Below are 23,823 nucleotides of genomic sequence, written 5' to 3' on the forward strand. Positions count from 1 at the left end.
AAGGTTATAACACTTTTTGGCAACGAGGTCAGATATTTTCACTGCGTTGTGGATTTGTGTGTTCGTGACGGGGCAGACATGGAACAGCTTATGCAAGCGCTCATTGAACAACAAACACAGCTGACGGCTGCTATTCAGGCACAAAAAACACAGCTGACGGCTGCTATTCAGGCGTTGTCGACGTTTCTTACTCATCGTCTGTCTTCCTCTTCTCTGCCTCCATTCCCTCCTTACGACGAGGCCGCTGAAGACTGGGAGGATTATGAGAAGCGTTTGCGGCAACACTTCTTGGCTTTCGGCGTAGTCGACATTCCTATGTGTAAGTCGTTATTTCTATCTTGGATTTCCCCACGGATCTATCAGCTGCTATCTCAGTTAGCCCTTCTGCGGGAACCTGTCTCTCTGTCCTTCAAAGAAATGTGTGACTCATTGTCTAACTATTACTGAAAAAACACCCACGTCGTTGCCGCCCGTGTGGCGTTCTACCGGTGTCGTAAACAGCCCCATCAATCTTACCGGGCTTGGGTGGCGGAACTACACAGTCTGAGTACGAAATGTCAGTTTGTCACGGACACTCATCATGAGTCTTATGCTGATTCAATGGTTAGGGATGCTATTCTACGGCTTGCTCCTGATAAAGAAGTTCGGCAACGTGCCCTACAACTGCCAAACCCGTCGTTGTCGGAAGTTCTAAGCATCGCTCAATCCTTTGAAGTGTCTCACGCTGCTGGCGCGCAAATAGACGCGTGGTGTGATGTAGGCGCTGTACAGTCAACTTTCGACACGGACAATTTGCCTGTTTCACAGGAGAACGAAGATGTGGCGGCGGTTCACTCGCGTAAACAACGTCGCGTTGGGCCGCAACGCTCGCAGCGAAAACAGCAACCACAGAAGCAGGTTCGTTCCGCACTTCCTTCTTGTCCACGTTGTTTCATACAGCATGACAGGGCCGCGTGTCCAAAACGTTGGGCCACATGTAATTCATGTACGAAAAAAGGCCGCATTGCTTCTGTGTGTCAGTCCCCTAAAGTTCCTGTTGACGAGGACGAGGCATCGGACATGGATGTTAACTGTGTGCTTTCTCAAACAAATAAGTTGTTTGTTACTGTTCGTTTTCTGAATAAAGACATTCGCATGCAAGTGGACACTGGCTCTGCAGTAACTCTCATTAATTCTCGCACGTATTTGGAGTTAGGCTCCCCTCCCTTGTCTCCAGTTACGCGAAATATGAGAACTTATAATAAACAGAAAATTCCTATCATTGGCCAGTTTGATGCTTCCACTGCGTACAAGTCTGTTGTTAGGCCCCTCACGTTTTATGTGGTGGATCATGTGGGCACTGAAAACCTGTTCGGTTATGATGCTTTCCAGTAGTTCGGGTTCTCCATTGATGACGATGTGCACCTCATATCTGAGGATATTCCATATCAACAGCTGGATGGACTGTGTTCTGAATTTTTGACCGTGTTCTCTGCTGGTCTGGGTCGTGCCAAGGATTTTGAAGCCCACATTACTCTTAAACTTACAGCTCGCCCTAAGTTTTTCCGGGCACGCCCTATTCCGGTGGCGTTGCGCGCACATGTCAAGGCTGGGATAGACAGGTAAACAGCTTCAGGGATTCTCCTTCCTGTTACCTCCAGCGAATGGGCATCGCCAATCGTGGTGGTTTCTAAACCAAACGGGAGTCTGCGATTGTGTGGTGATTTTAAAGCCACTGTCAACGTTCAGAGCCTCATTGACACATATCCTCTTCCTCGTCCTGAGGAGTTATTTACCAAGCTCGCTGGGGGCCAGTTCTTTTCCAAACTTGACTTATCGGAGGCGTACCATCAGTTGCCATTGGATGCTTCTTCCAAGGAATTTCTCATCATCAACACTCCTTGTGGGTTGTATCAGTACCAGCGGTTACCATTTGGCGTCGCTAGCGCGCCGGCCACTTTTCAGCGATTTTTGGAACAGCTCACGGCTTCCGTTCCCGGCTGCATAAACTATCTGGATGACATTGTTGTCACGGGGGCCTCCACTGAGGAGCACCTTCGCAATTTTTTGTTCACTGTTTCGGGTTTTGCATTCGGCTGGGTTGAGGTGCAATCTGGACAAGTCACAGTTCTTCCAACCCTCCATTGTGTATCTTGGTTTCCACTTGTCCCGTGAGGGTATACGTCCTCTACGTCAGCACGTTGCAGCCATTAACGCTCTACCCTGGCCGTCTATGGTCAAAGAACTTCAGGTGTTTCTAGGCAAGATTGCTTATTATCACAAATTCATTCCATCCGCAGCGGCGGTAGCTCATCCTCTGCATCAGCTGTTATGCAAAAACGTCCCTTTCTGTTGGTCCAACGAGTGTGAGCAGGCTTTTGTCCGCCTGAAGGCTCATTTGCAGTCGGCGCCTTGTCTTGCCACATTCCGTCCGAGTCAGCACTTGGTTCTGGTGACTGACGCGTCACAGTATGGCCTAGGGGCTGTTCTCGCCCATCGGTATGAGGATGGGTCGGAACGACCCATCGCCTATGCTTCCAAGACCCTCAACGAAAAGGAGGTGCTTGCTATCATTTACGCTCTAAAAAAGTTCAGCGTTTTTTTTTATGGTTCTAAGTTTCACCTCACCACCGACCACAAGCCGCTGGTCTCTCTGTTCAGCCCACTGGCGTCACTTCCGGATAAGGCAGCTCACCGCCTGCAACACTGGGCCTTATACTTGTCTCGCTTTCACTATGAGATTCACTATCGCCCCACGGCCCAGCACGCCAACACTGACGCATTGTCGCGATTGCCGATGGGCCCCGACCTGGTTTTCAATCGTGATGAACAACTCTGTTTCCACATTGATGAGGAAGAACGTCGTGCGGTCGAGGGTTTTCCGCTTACAGGTTCGCAGGTCGCGTCGGCTACTGCACGGGACCCGGTCCTGCGTCAGGTGATCGGTTTTGTTCAACGGGGTTGGCCGGACAGGACCAAGGGCCGGGCATCGGATCCCCTTCGCAACTACCATGCCTTGTGCCTTCGTCTGTCTGTTCGTGATGGTGTTGTTCTTCTGGCCACGGATGGCGCATCTCCACGGGTCGTGGTGCCAGCCTCTCTTCGCAAAGATGTTCTCAAACTATTGCATGAAGGCCATTGGGGTATTTCTCGGACTAAGTCCCTGGCCCGCAGGCACGTTTATTGGCCCGGTATTTATTCGGACATCGCCCACATGGTTGCTGCGTGTGGTCAGTGTGCTCAACAACTGGCTGCACCTCGTACAATGCCCTCTCCGTGGCCTGATCCGGCGCAGCCATGGGAACGGGTGCACACTGACTTTGCCGGCCCCTTCCTTGGTACTTATTGGGTACTGTTGATTGACGCCTTCTCGAAGTTTCCGTTTGTTGTTCGATGTCCGTCGCCCACCACTGCGGCGGCGACACTGGCTTTGTCCAAAATCTTTGCGCTAGAAGGTCTTCCATCCACGATCGTCAGGGACAATGGCCCTCAGTTCTCTTCGCAGGCCTTCCGTGATTTTTGTACTGGACAAGGGATTCATCATGTTACAGCACCGCCCTTCCATCTGCAATCGAATGGGGAGGTCGAGCGCCTTGTCCGCGCTTTCAAAAGCCAGATGAAAAAATTCCTTAGTGATTTTTCCACAGATGACGCTCTGCTGCAATTTCTGAGTTCTTATCACTTCACACCTCTGGGTGATCACAGCCCTGCTGAACTCTTGCATGGCCGCCAACCGCGCACTCTACTGCACCTGCTTCACCCTGTCAGGCCTTGTGCTGTGTCCCCTAGTGCGGGAAAATACTCGGTGGACGCTGACGTGTGGGCACGAGGGTATGGATCTCACCCTAAATGGATTCCAGGGGTGGTCAAGGCTCTTCGCGGCCGCCGGCTTTGTGAAATACATACGGACGATGGCACGGTTGTTCGCCATTATGACCAGATGTGCCCACGAGTGGTGGCCACGCCGGTGCCACCGCCCCTTCCTTCGGCTCCACCAGCCCGAGAAGCCAGTCCTGTCGCTGCTGCCAATCTACCGTACGTGTTGATGCAGCCGACTTCGCTACCGCTTCCGAGTACGCCGGAACCGGCCCCAGTCGCGACGCCGCCTTCTCCAGGACCCATCTCGCTGGAGCACACCCCCAGGTCCACGACACCTATGGATGCTGCTCCGGAGTTTTCACCCATCATCTCGTCCAGGAGGCACGTTTCATGTACGAGCTTCCGTCCTGGACATTTTCGACCATACTCTCGTGTCTCTCTGCGGGATCTTCTCGGGGCCTCACATGAGGCCATGGATGTCTCCGCACTGTCCATGTCTCCAAGGAAGTGAGTGTTTTTTTTCCAAGGGGGGAAAAGTGTTGTGACAGTGCCACGACATTTAATAGTGCTGCCACGACAGTACGCGCAAACGGCGATAGAGGCGCTCCGCAACTCGGCTGAGCGCGGGAGTGCCGCCTAGCTACGAATGGCGCCGGCCGCATGTCATGGCACGGCAGTCGAATACGAGATACTGAGTTGTTATCATGTAACCAGCTATTGCTTCTAAGTGAGTGTGTTTGAATATCCACACAATTATTGGTGATTAAAGGTTATAACAATCATGTCAGTGCTTAACTCTAAAGCACGTAGCAATGTTGAGCTCTGCTCTTACAAGGTAGTATGCAGTAGAGAGACATCTTCACCTTTAGCCATAGTTAAAACAAAACTGGTGAAAAACAGGGATTCAGTAAAGAAGTTTGTGAAAAAGTCATAGGATGTTGGGCAGGGGTAAAAAGCAAATATAAAAGTGCTCAAATGTCAACAGCAGATAGGATGACATATTAGTAAGTTACTTCAGGGGTGGGACAATGAGTTTTGCTGATGTACGAGATATGTTAAAAAAGAAACTGAAGTTTTACTGTATCAGTTTTACCACTCATTGTACAATATTTTAAGCTCTGTCCCCTTCAAAATAGTCCCCTCTACTACTGGCAATACACCATTTCAATCGTTTCTTCCAGTTCTGGAATGCCTCCTGGAACACATTTTGTAGGATGGTGCACAGGTTTCTCATTGCATTGTCCTGTATGTCCTCTATGGTTTGGGAACAACATCATTTCAAAGTGTTTTTCAGTTTGGGAAACAGGAAAAAGTCTGCTGGTGCTAGGTCTGGAGAATAAGATGGATGGGGCACAATGGGAAAGTGGTATTTTGTTAGATAGCTGCACACAGGGAGTGACATGTGAGCTGGTGCATTCTCAACATTTAAGAATGGTTTTCTCACAATTCACGCCTCTTCCTGTGCACAGCACCCCGTATGCATACTAGGATTCCCTGGTAAACTTCCATGTTACCATTTGACCACGTGGCACAAATTCATGATGGATAATGTCTCTGTAATTTTAAAAAAAAATAAATAAAATAAATAAATAAATAAATAAAAACCAACATCACCTTGATCTTTGACTGACTCATGCGTGCATTTTTTGGATGAGGTGAACCATTGCACATTCACTGCGACGACTACATCTTCATTTCAGCATCAAAGCCGTACACTCAGGTCACATTGCCTGTTGTGATGTTCTGAAGAAAGTTTTCACTGTCATTAACAGCGGCAAGCTGTTCCTCGCACATTTCAACACAGGACTGATTCTGATCTTCAGTCAACAAATGCAGTACAAGTTTTGCACTGACACGATGCATCTCACATTTTTCACTCAAAATTTGATGGCATGATCCTATGGTGATGCACACTTCCTCAGCAACTTCCTGAACAGTTGAAAAATGATTTCCGCAAATCACAACAGGAACACTGTCCACATGTTCATGATCTGTTGATGTGGAAGGACTTCCATACTTGGAATTATCACAGACAGACATTCTGCCTTGTTGAAAACATTTAAACCACACATAGCACTGCGTGCAACTCCTTCTGTCCTCCCTGTATGCTTGGCTAACCATTTGAAATGTCTCTGTGAAGGTTTTGCCAAGTTTGTAGCTGAATTTCACACACACATATTGTTCTTCAAGCTCCTTCATTGCACTAATCTAACGAGCAGGCTCTACATGTGATTAATTGAGTGGCGGTGGTTTGCTTACTAATTTTCTGAGCGACACGAGGCAAATGGCAGTTTGTTGTCTAAACCCGCCGCTAGGTGCACTCAGTAGCCGCAGTGCACTCTTTTACTGGTTGGTGTGCTATTTCAAAAGTTCGGTTTCTTTTTGAATACATCTCATATACCTATACACCAAAGGGTAAGACAAATAAACTCTTAATCTGATGTTAGGGAACATGTTAAGTCACAGAGACGACATTACCTGTCAATATCAAGTTCTGGTCACCAGTGGAAACTTCCACTGTCCATGTGGTATCTGTTAAGCCATTTAAAGGAACTGTGGACACTTTGCTGCAAGTATCAGCATCATCATTAGTACAGTGTGTTAAATCTTGGGTAGAGGGGAAAAGAGTGGAAGTTGATGATGACCAAGGTATACATGAAGTGCCTTATGCACTTATATCACTTCAGCAAACAGCAGTGTAACATGGTTTGGATAATATGTGAGGTAGTTTTGTCACTGTTGTAATATATTTGGGGTATAGTATGAGTTTGTTTATGTTACTGTTAAGCATTACTGTATTTTGGGAGTTCCAATAGTATCTTTATAGGCTGTAAGTGGGCAGGAACTGGAGTGCTGTCAAACAGTATGAATGCACTAGCAAATTGTGTATGCACACTGCCGAGAATGTCCAGGATCAATATTGTAATCCTGATGATTCTACACCTCTCTGGGGGAGGGGGAGGGGGGAGGGGGGAGAAGTAGTAGGTGCACTACAAAACCAGCTACTCAAAGCAGGAGTGTTATTTTCCAAATACATGGACGTTTTGTTAACTACTCACCAGCAGACATTAAGGTTGACCTGTAACACATGAGATGTGAGGAATGAGATATGTAAGTTAAAGGAATCATTTACAGAGTTGCATGAAGAAGCAGAGAACAGAGGAGTATTAACGGAAGTGCAAGGAGAATATCACAGCTTACGACATTCATACAAAACATTGAGAAAGCAGTTACGTCCGTAATGGACTTGATACCATGAACACTGATGCAGAGAAAGAGAGGATGGTTAGCACAATGGATAATAATGACACTTAGGAGTTGAACAGAATGTTAGAAGAAGTACAAGCAGTAGCTGATGCTTACAGGGCAAATGTGGAATGGCATATCACACAGTTGTCAAATTTAGAGCTGGATGTGTTGAATGTCATCAGAAAGAAAGTATATGAAGAATATTGTAGGAACAAATTGGACAGAATGGAGACTAACTACATTTTAATGGATGGAAGAACTGCTGTAGCAGTGTTACTACACTCCCTGGTAGACAGCTTGAGTGAAGCATGGATGGAAGTAGCAACATTGCAAGAAGCAGTTTATCAAGCAGCACATGGACTATTGAGTCTTACATTGTTGCCACCACAACAGTTCTTAGCTAGACCACAGACAAGTACGGCAAAAGTTAACAGCAGATTTTCAGCATATAGTGGGACCACAAGAGAACGGAGTTTGTCACTATTTCACAACACGTGAACAATTGGAACTAACATGGATGGAGCAAGACAACATGTGTTGGTGCAGTTTCCAATGGTGAGTATGAATGCACATTAATGACACTTCACAGTTCACTCCTAGCCAGGGAAATGGGAAGTTTTAGGAAAACTGGTATGAGTAAAGACACAACAAGTGTTGCTAGTTTCAGAATGGAAGGAAACCTTCAAATTGATGCAGCAGAAGAGCTATGATGGTGCCAAGAGATAAAATATTATAGTCTGTCAGACCAGTAAGCAGGCATGTGAAATACAACTGTTTCTGGGTAAGACAAAAACAGCTAAATGTCTGAGAGAAATGCTGTCACCAAATCCTTGTTTTCAGAAAGCAGACGTGCATTGGGTTTACTCAGTGTTTTCTCCTGCTACAAGCAAGGAAAGCCAAAGGGCAAGATGAGGATGGAATTGTGTGATACCTTAATGCTAGTTAATGGTATGATTTTAGACACAGTGGGCATGACATTCCGTTTCCAGGCTACTGTCACTTGAAAAACTCTCACCACATTTGGAGTCACAAAAAATAGCAGTCAAGTTTAGGCTTATTCTGTTCACCTACATCACGCATTCTCTGACAGCCAATGAGCGTTCAGTACTGTTCTGAGTGCTCTGCTGTGAATTTCGTAGCTAATGCAAGCACTGAGTGTGACTGTAACAAGTTGTTCAGTGAATTTATATCCCGTTTGTTGCAAGGTGTCATCATTGTGGGTGGTGGTAAGTGATAAATTCTGCACAAGCAAATGAGAGATATTATTTGTAGGAGGTATGCTTTCTTCAAGTGAAAAGCAAACACATGCATGTATCACAACTGTCACTTGGAATCACCAACAATGCAATCCCCATCCATGCCTTGACAAGTGTGAACCACCATCGTTCGTAGATCGGACTATAAATATGAGAGAGCCTTTGCTGTTTTGGCTGGAGAGCCACTAGATATAATGCCAACCCAGACTTTTTCAAATGAGTCCCTGAAACCAGACTTCTTTTTTTCTTTGGTAGTGGCAACGGCAGAACAAAATAAACAGCTGTCCTCAGATAGCCATCTGTAATACCTTATTGCATAACCAAGGCAAAGGATGACATCTGTTATTACAATTGAGAGTGCTCCTCCGGATCTGGCAGGCTGGTTGCTGACCAGCCAGTCCTACTGGTGTCAGCATAGTGCTATGGCTGGCCCTGGTGTGAAGCTTGGAGTGGGTACTGCTGGCATCCAGTGAAGGCTGCAGCTATTGCCTGGTATGTTGTTGCACTGCAGACTCAGTAGGAGCCCGGCATGGGCTGTAGCACAAGATTGGCAGAAGCACAGTGGGAAGCTGCTGTGTGGGCTTGGCAGGAGCCTGGTAATACTGCAGCATCAACTTGATTGAAGGCCGAAACGGAGAGGCAGCAAGAGCTGAGCAGGATAACAAAGCAGCAACATTGACTCGGCAGAATCTCGACACAAGCTGCAATATCAATGCATTGGAAGCCCATCAGGAATGACAGCATTGGTGAAGCTGAAGAGCAAGCATCGGTGAAGCTGAAGAGCCGATGTCAGCGTTTGCAGGGTCAGTGCCCAATGGGAATGTTGCTCAACAAATGGCAGCCACCTGAGGTGTGACGATGCTGATCGGTCAGCAAGGTGTGCGATATGGCCTGATTGATGGGACATGAGATGTGACTAGTGTAAAGCCCAGAGAGGCACCCATCAGCCTGCTGGCAGTTGTGTTGCTACCTATACAGGCAGGTAGACATATCCATGGATACAGGCAAGTGACTGCAAATGAAGAACAGTTCCGTGATCACAGTGTGCCTATGGCCTATGCAGCTAGACTACTCACAGGTGTGGAAACAACAAATAACATACGACAACAAGATATCATTCACCTGTAGATGAGTTATGGGTGGCACACAGGCACATGTAAACAATCATAAACTTGTACTGTTTCCATTATTTTTCATTTATAAGTGAGTGAGTGTTTGTGTTTATAGTAGAATATGCCTATATGCCTATGCACAAACTGTCACTCATCTGCAGGTAAGTTGTTTCCCTTCCTAATTCCTCCCCCCCCCCCCCCCCCCCCCCCCTACATGAAGGGTCTGCTAATCACAAAAGTTGTTCTTTGTCTGTCTTGTTGCATGTTTATTTTCTAATGAAATAAGATGCAATGGCTTTGATAGTCATAGAATAAGGCTGTCAGACTGATGAACCATTGAATGAGACAGGCATGGATGACCAATCCTTTACAAATGTGTTTTGTGTGCTGAATAATCCTCCTAAGTACAACATGGTAGTGCTGTATCACATTACAGACACATATAGAGATCAAATAACTAAAAATACATCTTTAATGTGTTTTGGTCCCCTATATTGCAAGAATGTGAGTGTTCTCCTCCTACCATATGTTCATTTACAATACTTGGCCAATAAATATCTCATCTGTAGTGCCATATGGTTTTCTACAAAGTCAGAAATGGTTAATGCTGTCAGAGAGAAAGAAGTACGAGTGACATGATTTTAAATGTTATTGTACTGCAGGAGATTGTAACGCAGCATGTGATATGTTTAGATACTACTTTGTGACCTACCAAGACATGTACACTCACTGAAGCATTTCTTGGTGTCACTGTTACAGTATTTTATTCCTTACTGATATTCTGGGATGCTGCAACTATTTTTTGTGGCAACTGCATACAGGGATGTAATTAGAAGATGACACATGAAACTGCAGCTTGTTTCAGTGTGCTGTCTATATAAAACAGTCTATACTACATTGCCATTTCAGCACTGTCATTACAGTACCTGTAGGATACAAGATGGCCATGAGTATGGAAGTCGCTAATTTTAACACGAGAAATAGTTATAGTTATGTAGTTAAAAAGAAAACCTGTGAAAATTGTAAAGCTGAAATTACAACCCTAAACAAACGAATTTCAAGCCTACAATTCATAGTCAATAATTTAAAAAGGGAAATAGCTGGACTGAAGAAAGAAATCGGCGAAGTACAAACAGTGGAAAATTCGTGTGAAGTGAAACAAGATACACATGATAAATCATCCGAGTGGATAGCAGTGTCGCAAAAAGTTTGGTCTCAAATCATGAAAACTGTTAAAAGTGTTACTTTCTTAGAAAAAAACAAATATGATGTCTTGTATCATAACGAGTGTACAACTGATCGTGACGTTGTAAAAACCTGCAATCCGGACACCAACAGTAAACTTGGAAACAGTGGTAAGGGCAAACACGTATCATTAAGGAAAAAGTGTGGTATTCTCTTGCTTGCCGACAGCCACGGCAGAAAGCTATCAAGCATGCTCCGAGAGAAAAATCGAGAAACGGCAGTGACTAGCATAGTGAAATCTGGAGTGGGAACACACCATGTCGTAGACACTGATCTTCAGATGAACACAATACAGGATAATGACTTTATAGTATGTATAGTGGGTTCGAATGACATAGCTAAAAATGAAGCCGATGCCTGCATTAAAACGCTACAGAACTTTCTAAAAGTGAATAAATCTAGGAACACAATAGTAGCCACTGTGCCTCATAGACATGACCTAATTTACAGATCGTGTGTTAATAAAGAAATTAGGAAAACTAACATCAAAATTGAGAAATTGTGTGCAGAATACGCAAAGTGCGATGTACTGGACGTAAGTAAACTACATCGAAACCTACACACCAAACACGGAATGCACCTTAATTACAACGGAAAAAGTGTTATGTGCGATCACATCAGTGAAATAATTAAAGAAAGACTATTACGAAATAGATCAGTCTATCAGCTTCCTGAAAGACTTACAAGCAAAAATGAGGAAAGCAAATTCGACAAAAACGAAGAAAGCAGGAAAGAGGAGACATCAGAAGATCCACAAAGGACTGCAGCAGCCACACCTGTAAGAGTTAATTTAAGACCAAGGCGGAATATACCCAAGGAGGAGGATTTTTTCTATCCCCCTCTGAGAAAAGAAAAAACTTAGCATCACCAAACAAGTTAAAGATACCATCATCAAACAAGTTAAAGATACACCATAAAACTTGCAAAGGACTCCATCAGCAAATTGTAGTAAATAAGGTAAAGTCTGAAGCTCCTCACCAATGTGTAAAAAAATTAAAAAAAAAAAAAAATCCTTGATCTAAAAGTATACATCCATAATGTACAAGGGCTCAAAACCAAACTTAATGAATTAGAAATTTTGTTATCAAGTGCAAGTGAACTGTCAGATACACAGATATTATGTATTAATGAACATTTCATGAGGTCTTTTGAAATAGAAAGTGTTGTGATACCAAATTTTAAACTCGTAGGTCACTTCTCAAGAACATCTTACAAAGGTGGAGGTAGTTGCATATTTGTAAAAGACAACATTACTGCTACACCTCTTGATATTTGCAATTCTTATAGTATTGAAAAAGATATAGAACTGTCAGGTATAGAGATTACAGATCTAAATGTTTATATAATAGCACTTTACAGGTCACCCTCTGGTAACATAGGGACTTTCTACAAAAATCTAGCACCAGTAATAGAAAATCTAAGTAAAAGAAAAGCATATAGTGTTCTAATATGTGGTGACTATAATATAGATTTTCTCTCAGAAAACTCTAGCCATCTAAGCATTAAAAATTTTATGAACAGCTACAACCTAGACCTAATGGTTAACATTCCAACCAGGATAACAAATCACAGTACCACTTGTCTGGATCAGGTAGCAAGTAATATAAATTGTATTGTATCCTCCATCAAACTAGGATTTTCAGACCACAATGCATTAATTATGCAGATCTGGCTGCAAAATAACAGTCACAAACACAATAAAATCACTGTACAGAGGAGAAACTTCAATAAAACCCACATGCATACTTTCCTCTTTGATATACAAAATGAAAACTGGCAAAATGTATATGAGGCTCAAACAGGAGACAGCAAATATGAAGCATTCTTGGATATTTTCTGTTATTATTTTAATTGCCACTTTCCCTTACAAACAAAATGTATCAACAAAGATAGAAAACTCTCCAGCTGGATCACCCCAGGAATCATTAGATCATCACAAAGAAAAAGAGAACTTTTTTACATGAGCAAATCCAAACTAGGCAGTAGTGAAGCATTTAAGTCATACTTTACTCTATATAAAAAGATATTAAGGAACGTAGTAAATGCAGCCAAAAAGCTACAGAATGATAACTACCTCAAATTGCCATTGAATAAGAGCAAAAGCATGTGGCAACTTATTAATATGAATACTAATAGAGGAAAACAGCTACAAAGTGATATTAGCTTAAAAATAAATGGAAAATTAGTCTCCAGTGGGACAGAAACAGCAGAGGAATTCGATAACTACTTTACAGAAACAGTAGAAAACCTGGCTAACCATCTTAAAAATAGCTGTCCCTTACAACTAGAACCAAACTTATGCTCTGAGACTCTATTTTTTAAGGCCTACATCTGAAATTGAAATAGAAAAGACACTTCATAGCAAAATTTTAAAAAAATCATCTGCTGGACAAGATCAAATCCCATGCTTCCTCCTTCATAATTGCAGTAACTTTATCAGTAAACCCCTAGCCCACATAATAAACTTCTCATTCCTGAATGGTACATTTCCTGGTATGCTCAAAATTGCAAAAATTATACCTGTCCACAAAAAAGGAAGCAAAGAGGATCCCAGTAATTATCGACCCATTGCACTGCTTTCAACTTTTAGTAAAGTATTTGAATATATAATGGTCACCAGAATCATGTCCTTTCTAGACAAAGAAAATATCCTGTCACCTGCTCAGTTCGGCTTCCAAAGTAAGAAAGCTACAACTGATGCAGTACAAGAATTTCTAGATTATGCACTGGAGCTTGTGTACAAAAAACTCCCAGCCATTGGTATCTTCCTAGATCTAACAAAGGCATTCAACATGGTTAATCATAGTATACTTCTGCAAAAGATGCATTCCTATGGAATAAGAGGAAATGCCTATGACTGGTTTAAAAGCTATCTGGAAGATCGACAGCAGTATGTCGAATTAAATGAAACTAAGCTCTCAGGTATAGCTAGCACTGTACATTCCTCCATACATACCACAAAGCAAGGCGTTCCCCAAGGCTCCGTCCTGAGCCCCTTGCTGTTCTTACTTTACATAAATGACCTTCCTCACAGCCTACCAAACACAAAAACCCTTTTATTTGCTGACGACACATCTATACTCGTATTTGCGCCCGAACAAATTCTCCAATCTAATATAAAGGGTGTTTAAAAAATGACCGGTATATTTGAAACGGCAATAAAAACTAAACGAGCAGCGATAGAAATACACCGTTTGTTGCAATATGCTTGGGACAACATTACATTTTCAGGCGGACAAACTTTCGAAATTACAGTAGTTACAATTTTCAACAACAGATGGCACTGCAAGTGATGTGAAAGATATAGAAGACAACGCAGTCTGTGGGTGCGCCATTCTGTACGTCGTCTTTCTGCTGTAGGCGTGTGCTGTTCACAACGTGCAAGTGTGCTGTAGACAACATGGTTTATTCCTTAGAACAGAGGATTTTTCTGGTGTTGGAATTCCACCGCCTAGAACACAATGTTGTTGCAACAAGACGAAGTTTTCAACGGAGGTTTAATGTAACCAAAGGACCGAAAAGCGATAAAATAAAGGATCTGTTTGAAAAATTTCAACGGACTGGGAATGTGGCGGATGAACATGCTGGAAAGGTAGGGCGACCGCGTACGGCAACCACAGCGGGCAACGCGCAGCTAGTGCAGCAGGTGATCCAACAGCGGCCTCGGGTTTCCGTTCGCCGTGTTGCAGCTGCGGTCCAAATGACGCCAACGTCCACGTATCGTCTCATGCGCCAGAGTTTACACCTCTATCCATACAAAATTCAAACGCAGCAACCCCTCAGCGCCGCTACCATTGCTGCATGAGAGACATTCGCTAACGATATAGTGCACAGGATTGATGACGGCGATATGCATGTGGGCAGCATTTGGTTTACTGACGAAGCTTATTTTTACCTGGACGGCTTCATCAATAAACAGAACTGGCGCTTATGGGGAACCGTAAAGCCCCATGTTGCAGTCCCATTGTCCCTGCATCCTCAAAAGGTACTGGTCTGGGCCGCCATTTCTTCCAAAGGAATCATTGGCCCATTTTTCAGATCCGAAACGATTACTGCATCACGCTATCTGGACATTCTTCGTGAATTTGTGGCGGTACAAACTGCCTTAGACAACACTGCGAACACCTCGTGGTTTATGCAAGATGGTGCCCGGCCGCATCGCACGGCCGACGTCTTTAATTTCCTGGATGAATATTTCGATGATCGTGTGATTGCTTTGGGCTATCCGAAACATACAGGAGGCGGCGTGGATTGGCCTCCCTATTCGCCAGACATGAACCCCTGTGACTTCTTTCTGTGGGGACACTTGAAAGACCAGGTGTACCGCCAGAATCCAGAAACAATTGAACAGCTGAAGCAGTACATCTCATCTGCATGTGAAGCCATTCCGTCAGACACGTTGTCAAAGGTTTCGGGTAATTTCATTCAGAGACTACGCCATATTATTGCTACGCATGGTGGATATGTGGAAAATATCGTACTATAGAGTTTCCCAGACCGCAGCGCCATCTGTTGTTGAAAATTGTAACTACTGTAATTTCGAAAGTTTGTCTGCCTGAAAATGTACTGTTGTCCCAAGCATATTGCAACAAACGGTGTATTTCTATCACTGCTTGTTTAGTTTTTATTGCTGTTTCAAATATACCGCTCATTTTTGAAACACCCTGTAGATAGGACCACAGATCAAATAAGTCAATGGCTTCAAAGTAACATGCTGCTGCTTAATGCAAAAAAGACAATTGGAATAACCTTTCACACTGCCCAAAACAGAAATCCATTACTACCAACTATATCACTGGAAAAAAATAATGTTAAACTTGAAAATGAAATAAAATTTTTGGGGGTCACTATTACTGATACGCTCACATGGAAAAGGCACATTGACGTTACCAGCACAAAACTTAGTAAAATATGCTTCATGATTAGATCAATAAGGAACGTCACTATCACAAGTACCCTAACCACAATGTACCATGCACTCTTTCACTCTGTACTTAACTACGGAATCATCTTCTGGGGCCAAAATTCTGAATCAATTAAGATATTCAAACTGCAAAAGAAGATAGTCAGAATAATTATGTTCAAAAAACAAAGAGACACTAGTAAACCATTATTTAAGAAACTAAATATTTTGCCCCTCCCATGCCAATACATACTAGAATTATTACTCTTTACCAAAAAAGTATCAACAAAATTAGCAAAAATATGGATTACCACGATTATGACACAAGATCAAAAACCTCTCTAAGAATACTTCCCCACTCAACAAAACTGTACAGTGATGGTGTCAAGTGCATGGGAATAAAATTATATAATCATCTTCCAACTTTTATACAAGAAAACCAAGAAATAAATAAATTCAAACAGACAGTGAAATCTCTTTTATTAAAAAAGACTAGGAATATTTGGAATCAAAATTGTCTTAGTGCATGATAATGTATCAAAGCTGAATGTTGTTAAGTCACATCATGTAACAATTCTCTGTAAAGCTGTAACTTTAAGTAACATAATTTTGTAGGTAATGTAAAATAATCATTCTTCTGTGTTCTTGTTTACTATTTTAGACTCCTGTAAACTGTATATTTGTATTGACTTATCCCATATCAGCTGTACAAGCCATTGTACTGATCTGAGCTACGGGACAAATAATAAATAAATAAATAAAACATTTGCATCATGTTTCCATTCTAATGTGTGAAGACATATAGCACATTGCTTGACAGTGCAGTATCACAATGGGTAATAGTAATAGTCAAGGACTTAGCATATGCACATCCCTCTATGGTACAACAATGTTGGCAGTTTATTCAATCGGTGCTACATTAAATTGTTTGTGCTGGAATCTGATATGATGACACCATACTTAAAGTGTAACTTCCATCTAGTCTATGTGTAAGTCTATTATTTTTACGGTGCAACGAAAAACTAGATTTTATTATTATGGACTGGCACTTCTCAAAGGTCTCCGAGACAGTTATTAAATGCTTATAGAAATTATGTTCCTTTAGTACCTGGCAGTCATGAACAGTTGTTATTATTACAGTGTCATCATCTACAGCATGCATTCCAACCATCATGGCAAATTCAAGGTCTGCATATCCTTCACCTTTTCCTATTCTGTGTCCTGCAACAATGAAATAAAAATAAGAGACATTGCATTAAATCATGCACATAATCAGTTCTAAACTATGAAATACTGATTTACATGGGTAGCCTAAATTTTGAGCTAACATTTCATGCAATCAATCTAAATTTCTTTACAGTACTTTAAACTCTGCAGTAATTCCAAAGTATGTAATAGTTTCTGCCTGAATATTTCTTTTCTTGTCAATAAGGAGTACAATGTTGTCTGACTGTTGCTAAAAGTAAAACAGTGCCAAATACTAGGAATTATTTTTCCTTTCTTCTTATTTGTAAATATGAACCTTTTGGTATACGATGATGGGACACAACTTTATGATGACGCACAGCATATTGTCTTGCCTGAATTACACGAAACAGTTGTAATTTGTCATATGAGAAATTTTTATGTACTTCTATTAGCCCAGATCTGGATGGTATGGAATTTCTTTAAGCAAATCACATTATCATGCACAGGTGATTCACACATCATTTGGAGCCCCCACTGCAATAAAATTTCCTCTGGAACCTATAATCCTACCATCCTCTCGTAGTATGATAAGCAGCCATAAGAAAAAAGGCAAAAGGAGAAGGGAAAAATGAAATGAGTCTAATCAAAGGTCCTTGTTATTCATATATTAGATACAATGATGGGCATCTAACTAGATCTTAGAAGGGGATCTCATGGACTGGCCTTCTTTGATTTTTCTTCGTAATTAATAAGAGCTGAAGGTCGGTGCCTGAGCATAAATTACTTCGTCAAAAACACTGGGAAGTCCACGGCTCGTGGTCTTGCGGTAGCGTTCTCGCTTCCCGCGCATGGGGTCCTGGGTCCGATTCCCGGCGGGGTCAGGGATTTTCTCTGCCTCTAGATGACTGGGTGTTGTGTGTCTTTCCTCATCATTTCATCATCATTGACTCACAAGTTGCCGAAGTGGTGTCAGCTAAAAAAGGACTTGCAATTTCGGCGACCGAACACCCCGCATGGGGTCTCCAGGCCAAGAATGCCGTATGATCATTTCATTTCACTGGGAAGGGGGTGGGGGACTTTGAACATAAAAGATGTTACTTTTATTAAAAGAAATTATGATTCAATTTTTGTTATTAACATCTAAATTTGATAATAAATATAGAATTCAAATGAAAGGAAAAAAGTTGGTTCTATCAAGAATGCTACACAAACAAATAATTCTGCTAACAAAAACTCAAAAATGCTCTACAGGTTGTATATGGTGGTGTACAGAAATGTTTGAAGTTGTTTCCTTCGAGTGTTTATGAAAAGTGCATCATACTGCTTTAGGAAACTGAAGTTAGTATTGACCTTCAAACCTTATAAGTTGAATAAAATCAAAGTGGGCCTGTCAAAGAGGTCCCCATACATTGGTGAGGAAATATATTACAACAACAATGTTGCGAATGTTTGAATTTAATATGGAGATAAAATTTTATATCTGACTCATGGTTTTCAGTTATATTTTAACATACCTCTGCCACAACATTTAATCCAGTTTCCATATTTCCTTCAGATGAAACTGTTTTTATAAACTCTGAAATCATGGTAAAGGAGTTTTAATAAACCTTCTAATTTGCAACTGGTTAGCTGCTTACTATTTCTGCAAGATTATTCATAATTATATCCCCTAAGCTTTTAGTTGAGTTTACAACTTTCAGATTTGTTTTATTTACCAAGTAACTGAAATTTAGCAGATTCCTTTTAGCGTGTGGCGCTGATGATGTTGACACCAGCATCGATGTATGTTTGTCTCTAGACTCACAGCATCGTCTTTGGACGCTAAGCTAATATTATCTTTGCTCTCTTCTGCCATGTTCAGTTCTTTGTAAGCCTTTGATGTGTTTAGGTGAATAAACGAACTACTGCAAAATGGCAGTGTTGTTTGGTGTAACCGACCCAAACTTCTCCTCACTGGTGACCCCAAGTTGTAACGTCATCCGTTCTCGCCATTTTACTGTGTCCACGACCTCCGCGTCAGTTATTTTCGCGTGTATTACATCGACACAGCATTCGAACAATGACTTCGGCCCAACGCCTTACACCGGATTTTGTGATCAACATGAATCGTGTTGTGGGCGATGTACACCCACCAGGATTGCAACACGATGCCTCTCACTCGATGATTACGCTGATTTCACCAGACGTTTTCGAGCCTGCAACAATAAGTGAGCTTAGGAGTGTGCATGACTCCGGCTATCAGACGCCTTTGTTCCCACCACATGTGCCCTCCCTCATTGACTATGCAGCTACTTATTATGGATCTCCGTGCAGTGCGAGACCAACGCCAATTTCTGCAAATGCTTCGTTGGACAACCTACAACCGCCAGGACAACGATTTGCCGCACTGCAATCTGTGCAGTACCACGCGGATACCTGCCACGTGGCTGGAAGTGCTTCGTTCACAGGTCAACGTACTCAGCATTCGACCACGCCTGTGCCTGCCTCGGTTCAGCAACAGCACTTGCCTTCCTATTTCGATACCTTGGCCTGCAACAGGAACAATAACTTGTTATCTGTGCACGACCTCCACCTCCGTTCCACTGCTATGCCTCAGTGTTCTGTGCCATGACATTCACCTTATCCACACACCGTTTTGAGTGGAGTGACTATGAACAGTGAACTTTCACACATTCCGTCCCACGTTCAACATCATTTCCAACACTGTGCTTCTGGACAGCCCGCACCTCCGCAGCCTTCCTGCAACACAGGTGGGCACGGCTCTGATCATATGTCGAGCTTTCCGCGGACTAACACACATTCTCAAGCTTTAAACTTTTTCTCACCTGTCACCCACGTGTCAGCTTCAGTCAAGCTTCTGTTACCGTTCTCGGCACATCTTGGTGCCTCATCTGTGTCGGTCTTCCGCGATGCATCAATCCAAACATACTCGCAACGTGTTGAGCTTCCGCAACCGCAATCGACACATTATGGTGTCTCACCCACGTCGGCCTTCCATGTCACGACGGATCATGCTCAACCACAACGTGTCACCTTCACGCTGCCTCCCAAACAGCCATCATTGCCACATCCCCTGGAGGCACACTCTCCTGGAATACTACAGCAACAGCAGCTCGTTTCAGGCAGTGCCCCGACGAACTCAACTCAACCTGTTCTTCCGAACATTCTACAATGCTTACCAATGCTGCCGCCATTTAATCCCGACAGAGCTACAACCAGGTTCAAAATTGCGGACGAAGTGTTCGACCATTACAAACTCAATGAGTCAACCAGGTTTCTGTGCCTCATCATCCACCTGCACGACCAGGAGGACTTGATTGCTGACCTGGTCGACGCCCCGGACTCATCTACCCGGTACATTCTAGCCAAACAGACAGTTCTACATCGGCTTGCACGCTCAATTGAGGCAGCAATACAGCAAGTGCTACACGTCGAGCAACTAGGCAACGACAAACCTTCCCAGCTCTGAGGATGGCTACGTGCCCTCGTCAGCGCCGATCTATTCGCTGACACAGCTCTCCTCACCATCTGGTCAGATAAACTATCTCCTCACATCTGCTTTGCTCTGGCTCAAAGGCCTCCTAAACCTGTCGAGCAAAGAATGACAATTGCTGACAAACTACACGATGCATCACTGCTCCATTTCGCCAGCCACAGCCCACATGACAAGTTTCAGGCTCAGGCTCATCGCCCTGCGGCCAGACGCAGCCGGGGCCGTACTGTGCCGACTGTTCCGCTCGCTCCAGGAAGCAGTAAACAAGCAACTGGGACGCCACCGGCTCTTCCCGCGGTCACGCCCCCTCCTGCAACTGAACCTGCTGCGGCCATTGAACCTCGGCCACTGCCACTGGCAACAAACTTTCTGCAGGAAATGCAACTGCACTATCCGTACTGTTACTTCCACACACGGTTTGGTGAGGCGGATCAGAACTGCAGACCACCCTGCTACTTGCCAAATGCCAATTGCACGTAGGTTCGGGTTCCGCCTCCTGCGCACAACATGACAGGCACCCCCCAGTGCTCCATTCTGTCCCAGAACGACTGGATAATTGTGGACAACTTTACATTAAAGACATTTCATTGGGATAACTTTTCCTAGTGGACACAGGCGCCGATGTTTCACTGCCGCCCACGTTCTTAATGTTGTAGAACATCTGCCCTCATCATACTTCACTGCAAGCCGTGAATTCAACTGAACTACAATGCTCGGGTTCAACTTCACATGTCGTCTCACTCTCCACAAACTGCAAACTCGAGTGGACTTTTTTAGTGTGTGAAATTGACAAACCTATACTAGGCATTGACTTCTTGCAACACCACAAACTTTCACCGGACCTAGTGCGAACCACTGTGTTTCGCCATCCGTCCAAGACTCACTTTCCCTGTGCTCCGTCGAGCAACCCCCCACCCCTCTGTGACACATCGGTCCGGGCTCATCTCATCCGTACATGCTTGTCTCTGTTGACGACGTTACAAGAAACCAAGCATAAGTGCCCTGTCGAGCTTGAACACGTCACTCGCCTATGCAAGAAAAACTTCGAGCTCTCCCTCCGGCTCCATGAAACACAGCTCCAGCTCTCCGATGCAGCAAAGGAATTACAGACACTAGAGCAAGGACAAAGCAAGGTCAGTAAGTGCGTCGAATCTGCTTGCAATCCCAGCAATTGAGCCCCCAGTGTATTTACCTCCCGCTACCCCTCGCAACTGTGCTATCGAGACTGCCATAACATGTTCTGACAGCTCCGCAGGGCCACACCCCCCTAACACGGCAACGTTTGACACTCAGCCGGACACAAGTGCGCATGTGTGACGAGCGTCACGTGTTCCCGAACTGACGGCTCCTACCCTGCCGCTCACGGACAGCACCTCAAACTATGCAACTTCGGTTCCTGCGTGCCGCCATGTGACTGCAACTGACAACACAAACAGTGCACTCGCGCCAAGCGTCTCGCCCACGACCGTGCGCCACAGGTCGCACCCTAAGACAGTGGACTCACTAACGGTTACTGAGCTCACCTGACCATGGTGCCACTGCTTTGAGCCGCTGGCCATCTTGTTGCGTTGACTCCTGGGACACTTCGCCACCTCAGCTCCTGTCGGATCCGCTGGGTGTCTCTGAACACCAAGACCATGCAGCGCCTGCCCTGCCCGCCACACACTGTAAACAAACCGCCTCCTGTGCCGCCGGCAACATTTCTGTCACCACCAATGGCACGGTTCACAAGCTTCACCTCACGCCAGGTCCCCCGATCTCCAGTAAATCACGTCGACTTTGTCCCGAGCACCTCTCTGACTTTAAAAAACAGGTTTCTGAACTACTAAGCTATGGTGTCATTGAACCTTCTGCCAGTAGCTGATCTACGCCCATACATATGACACCCAAGAACGATGGGTCGTGGCGCATGTGCGGAGACTACCGTTGACTAAACACACGAACAATTATGGACACCTACCCCATACCCAACATTGCCGACTTTACCAGTTCCCTCACATGTGGAACCACGTTCTCTGTCACTGACTGCAAACGGGCCTACCACCAGATCCCCATGGCACCTGAAGACATCGAGAAGACAGCAATCACCACCCCGATCGGGTTATTTCAGTTTCGATTCATGCCCTTTGGTCTGAAAAACACAACCCAGACCTGGCAACACTTCATCAATGAAGTGCTATTCGACCTAAAATTCTGGTTTGCATATCTTGATGACATTCTTGTGTTCAGCTACTCCGTCGAGGACAACATTCGACATGTGCAAACCGTTAAGAACACTCTCGCCGCAGCAGGCATCGAGACCAACCAGTACAAACTGCAGCTACATCAACCCGCTGTCACTTTTCTTGGTTTTCGGGTGTCTGCCGACGACATTTCAACGCCCCCTGAGAAAGTACAAACAATACTAAAATTACCCAGACCTGCATCATTCAAAAAGCACCGGCGCTTTCTGGTGACAGTTAATTACTATCGCCAACATCTGTCTCGGGCTGCAAAGATTCAGGCTCCACTGACGGACACCTTGGCAGGCACCCACACTTCTGGACCTCGGCCCATTCCATGGACCCCTGCTATGACTGACTCTTTCACTGCCCTCAAAAATCTTCTTGCCGAGGCCTGCACCATTGCGCATCCTCATCCCAATGTGCAGCTTTTCATCACCACAGACGCGAGCGATACTGCCATCAGCGCTGTCCTTAGCCAGACAATTGACGGCCAAACTTCGCCTCTGCAGTTCTTCTCATGCAAGCTCACCAATGCACATCGGTAATATTCCGCATTTGACAGGGAGTTGCTCGCGGTCTACGAAGCAATCAAGCATTTTAAGACTGACGTTCAGGGACACCCTTTCTATGTTTTAATGGACCACAAACCCCTGGCTGCGGCCATTACAAATCTGCCAGCTAACCCGCCTCCTCGCCGTTTCAGATACATGGACTTCATATCTCAGTTGACCACCGATGTCAGACACATAAAGGGTGCTGACAATATAGCTGCTGATTTTCTTTCATGAGTCGACGCCATCCATTCACTGTTAGACCTCTCTGAACTGCCTAACCTCCAACCCACCGACGAGGAGACACAAAACCTGATTTCAGACTCTATCTCTTCACTACACTTCGTCCTCACCACCTTCCCTAGCATTTCTGGTGAAATCTGGTGCGACGACAGTACGGGCACATTATGCCCCCTCATCCCAACCATGCTCCATCAAGCTGTCTTCAACGCATTGCATAATTTAGCCAACCTCGGTGTTCGTGCGTCCGCCCGCCTCGTAGCAGAGCACTTTGTGTGGAGAAATGTCAACAAGGACTGCCAGCAATGGGCACGCTCCTGTGTCACGTGCCAATACTGCAAAGTACACAAGCACACATCACCCCCCCCCCTTCCCCCTCGGCACCTTTTCGATCCCTCCTGGGCATTTCCAGCATATTCATATTGACATTGTTGGCCCTCTCCCCCCCTCTAATGGCTTTCGTTACGTTCTCTCATCTATCAACCGAACAACTCGCTGGGTTGAGGCTGTCCCCCTCCCCAATATTACGGCAGAAACTGTTGCTCGAGCTTTCGTCGAGTCAT

At 44.3% G+C, this 23,823-nt stretch overlaps 1 protein-coding gene across 1 annotated transcript in view; it reads right to left on the reverse strand.

Moving 5' to 3' along the window:
• The window catches only part of LOC124788023 (methenyltetrahydrofolate synthase domain-containing protein), a 148,665-nt gene that overhangs the window by 63,203 nt on the left and 61,639 nt on the right, over positions 1-23,823 (reverse strand). Inside the window, exon 4 of the mRNA XM_047255084.1 lies at positions 16,672-16,784. Coding sequence (XP_047111040.1) covers positions 16,672-16,784 — 113 coding nt within the window. The remainder of the gene's footprint in view (positions 1-16,671; positions 16,785-23,823) is intronic.

This window comes from Schistocerca piceifrons, chromosome 3 (assembly GCF_021461385.2).
Source record: "Schistocerca piceifrons isolate TAMUIC-IGC-003096 chromosome 3, iqSchPice1.1, whole genome shotgun sequence".
Classification (NCBI taxonomy): domain Eukaryota; kingdom Metazoa; phylum Arthropoda; class Insecta; order Orthoptera; family Acrididae; genus Schistocerca; species Schistocerca piceifrons.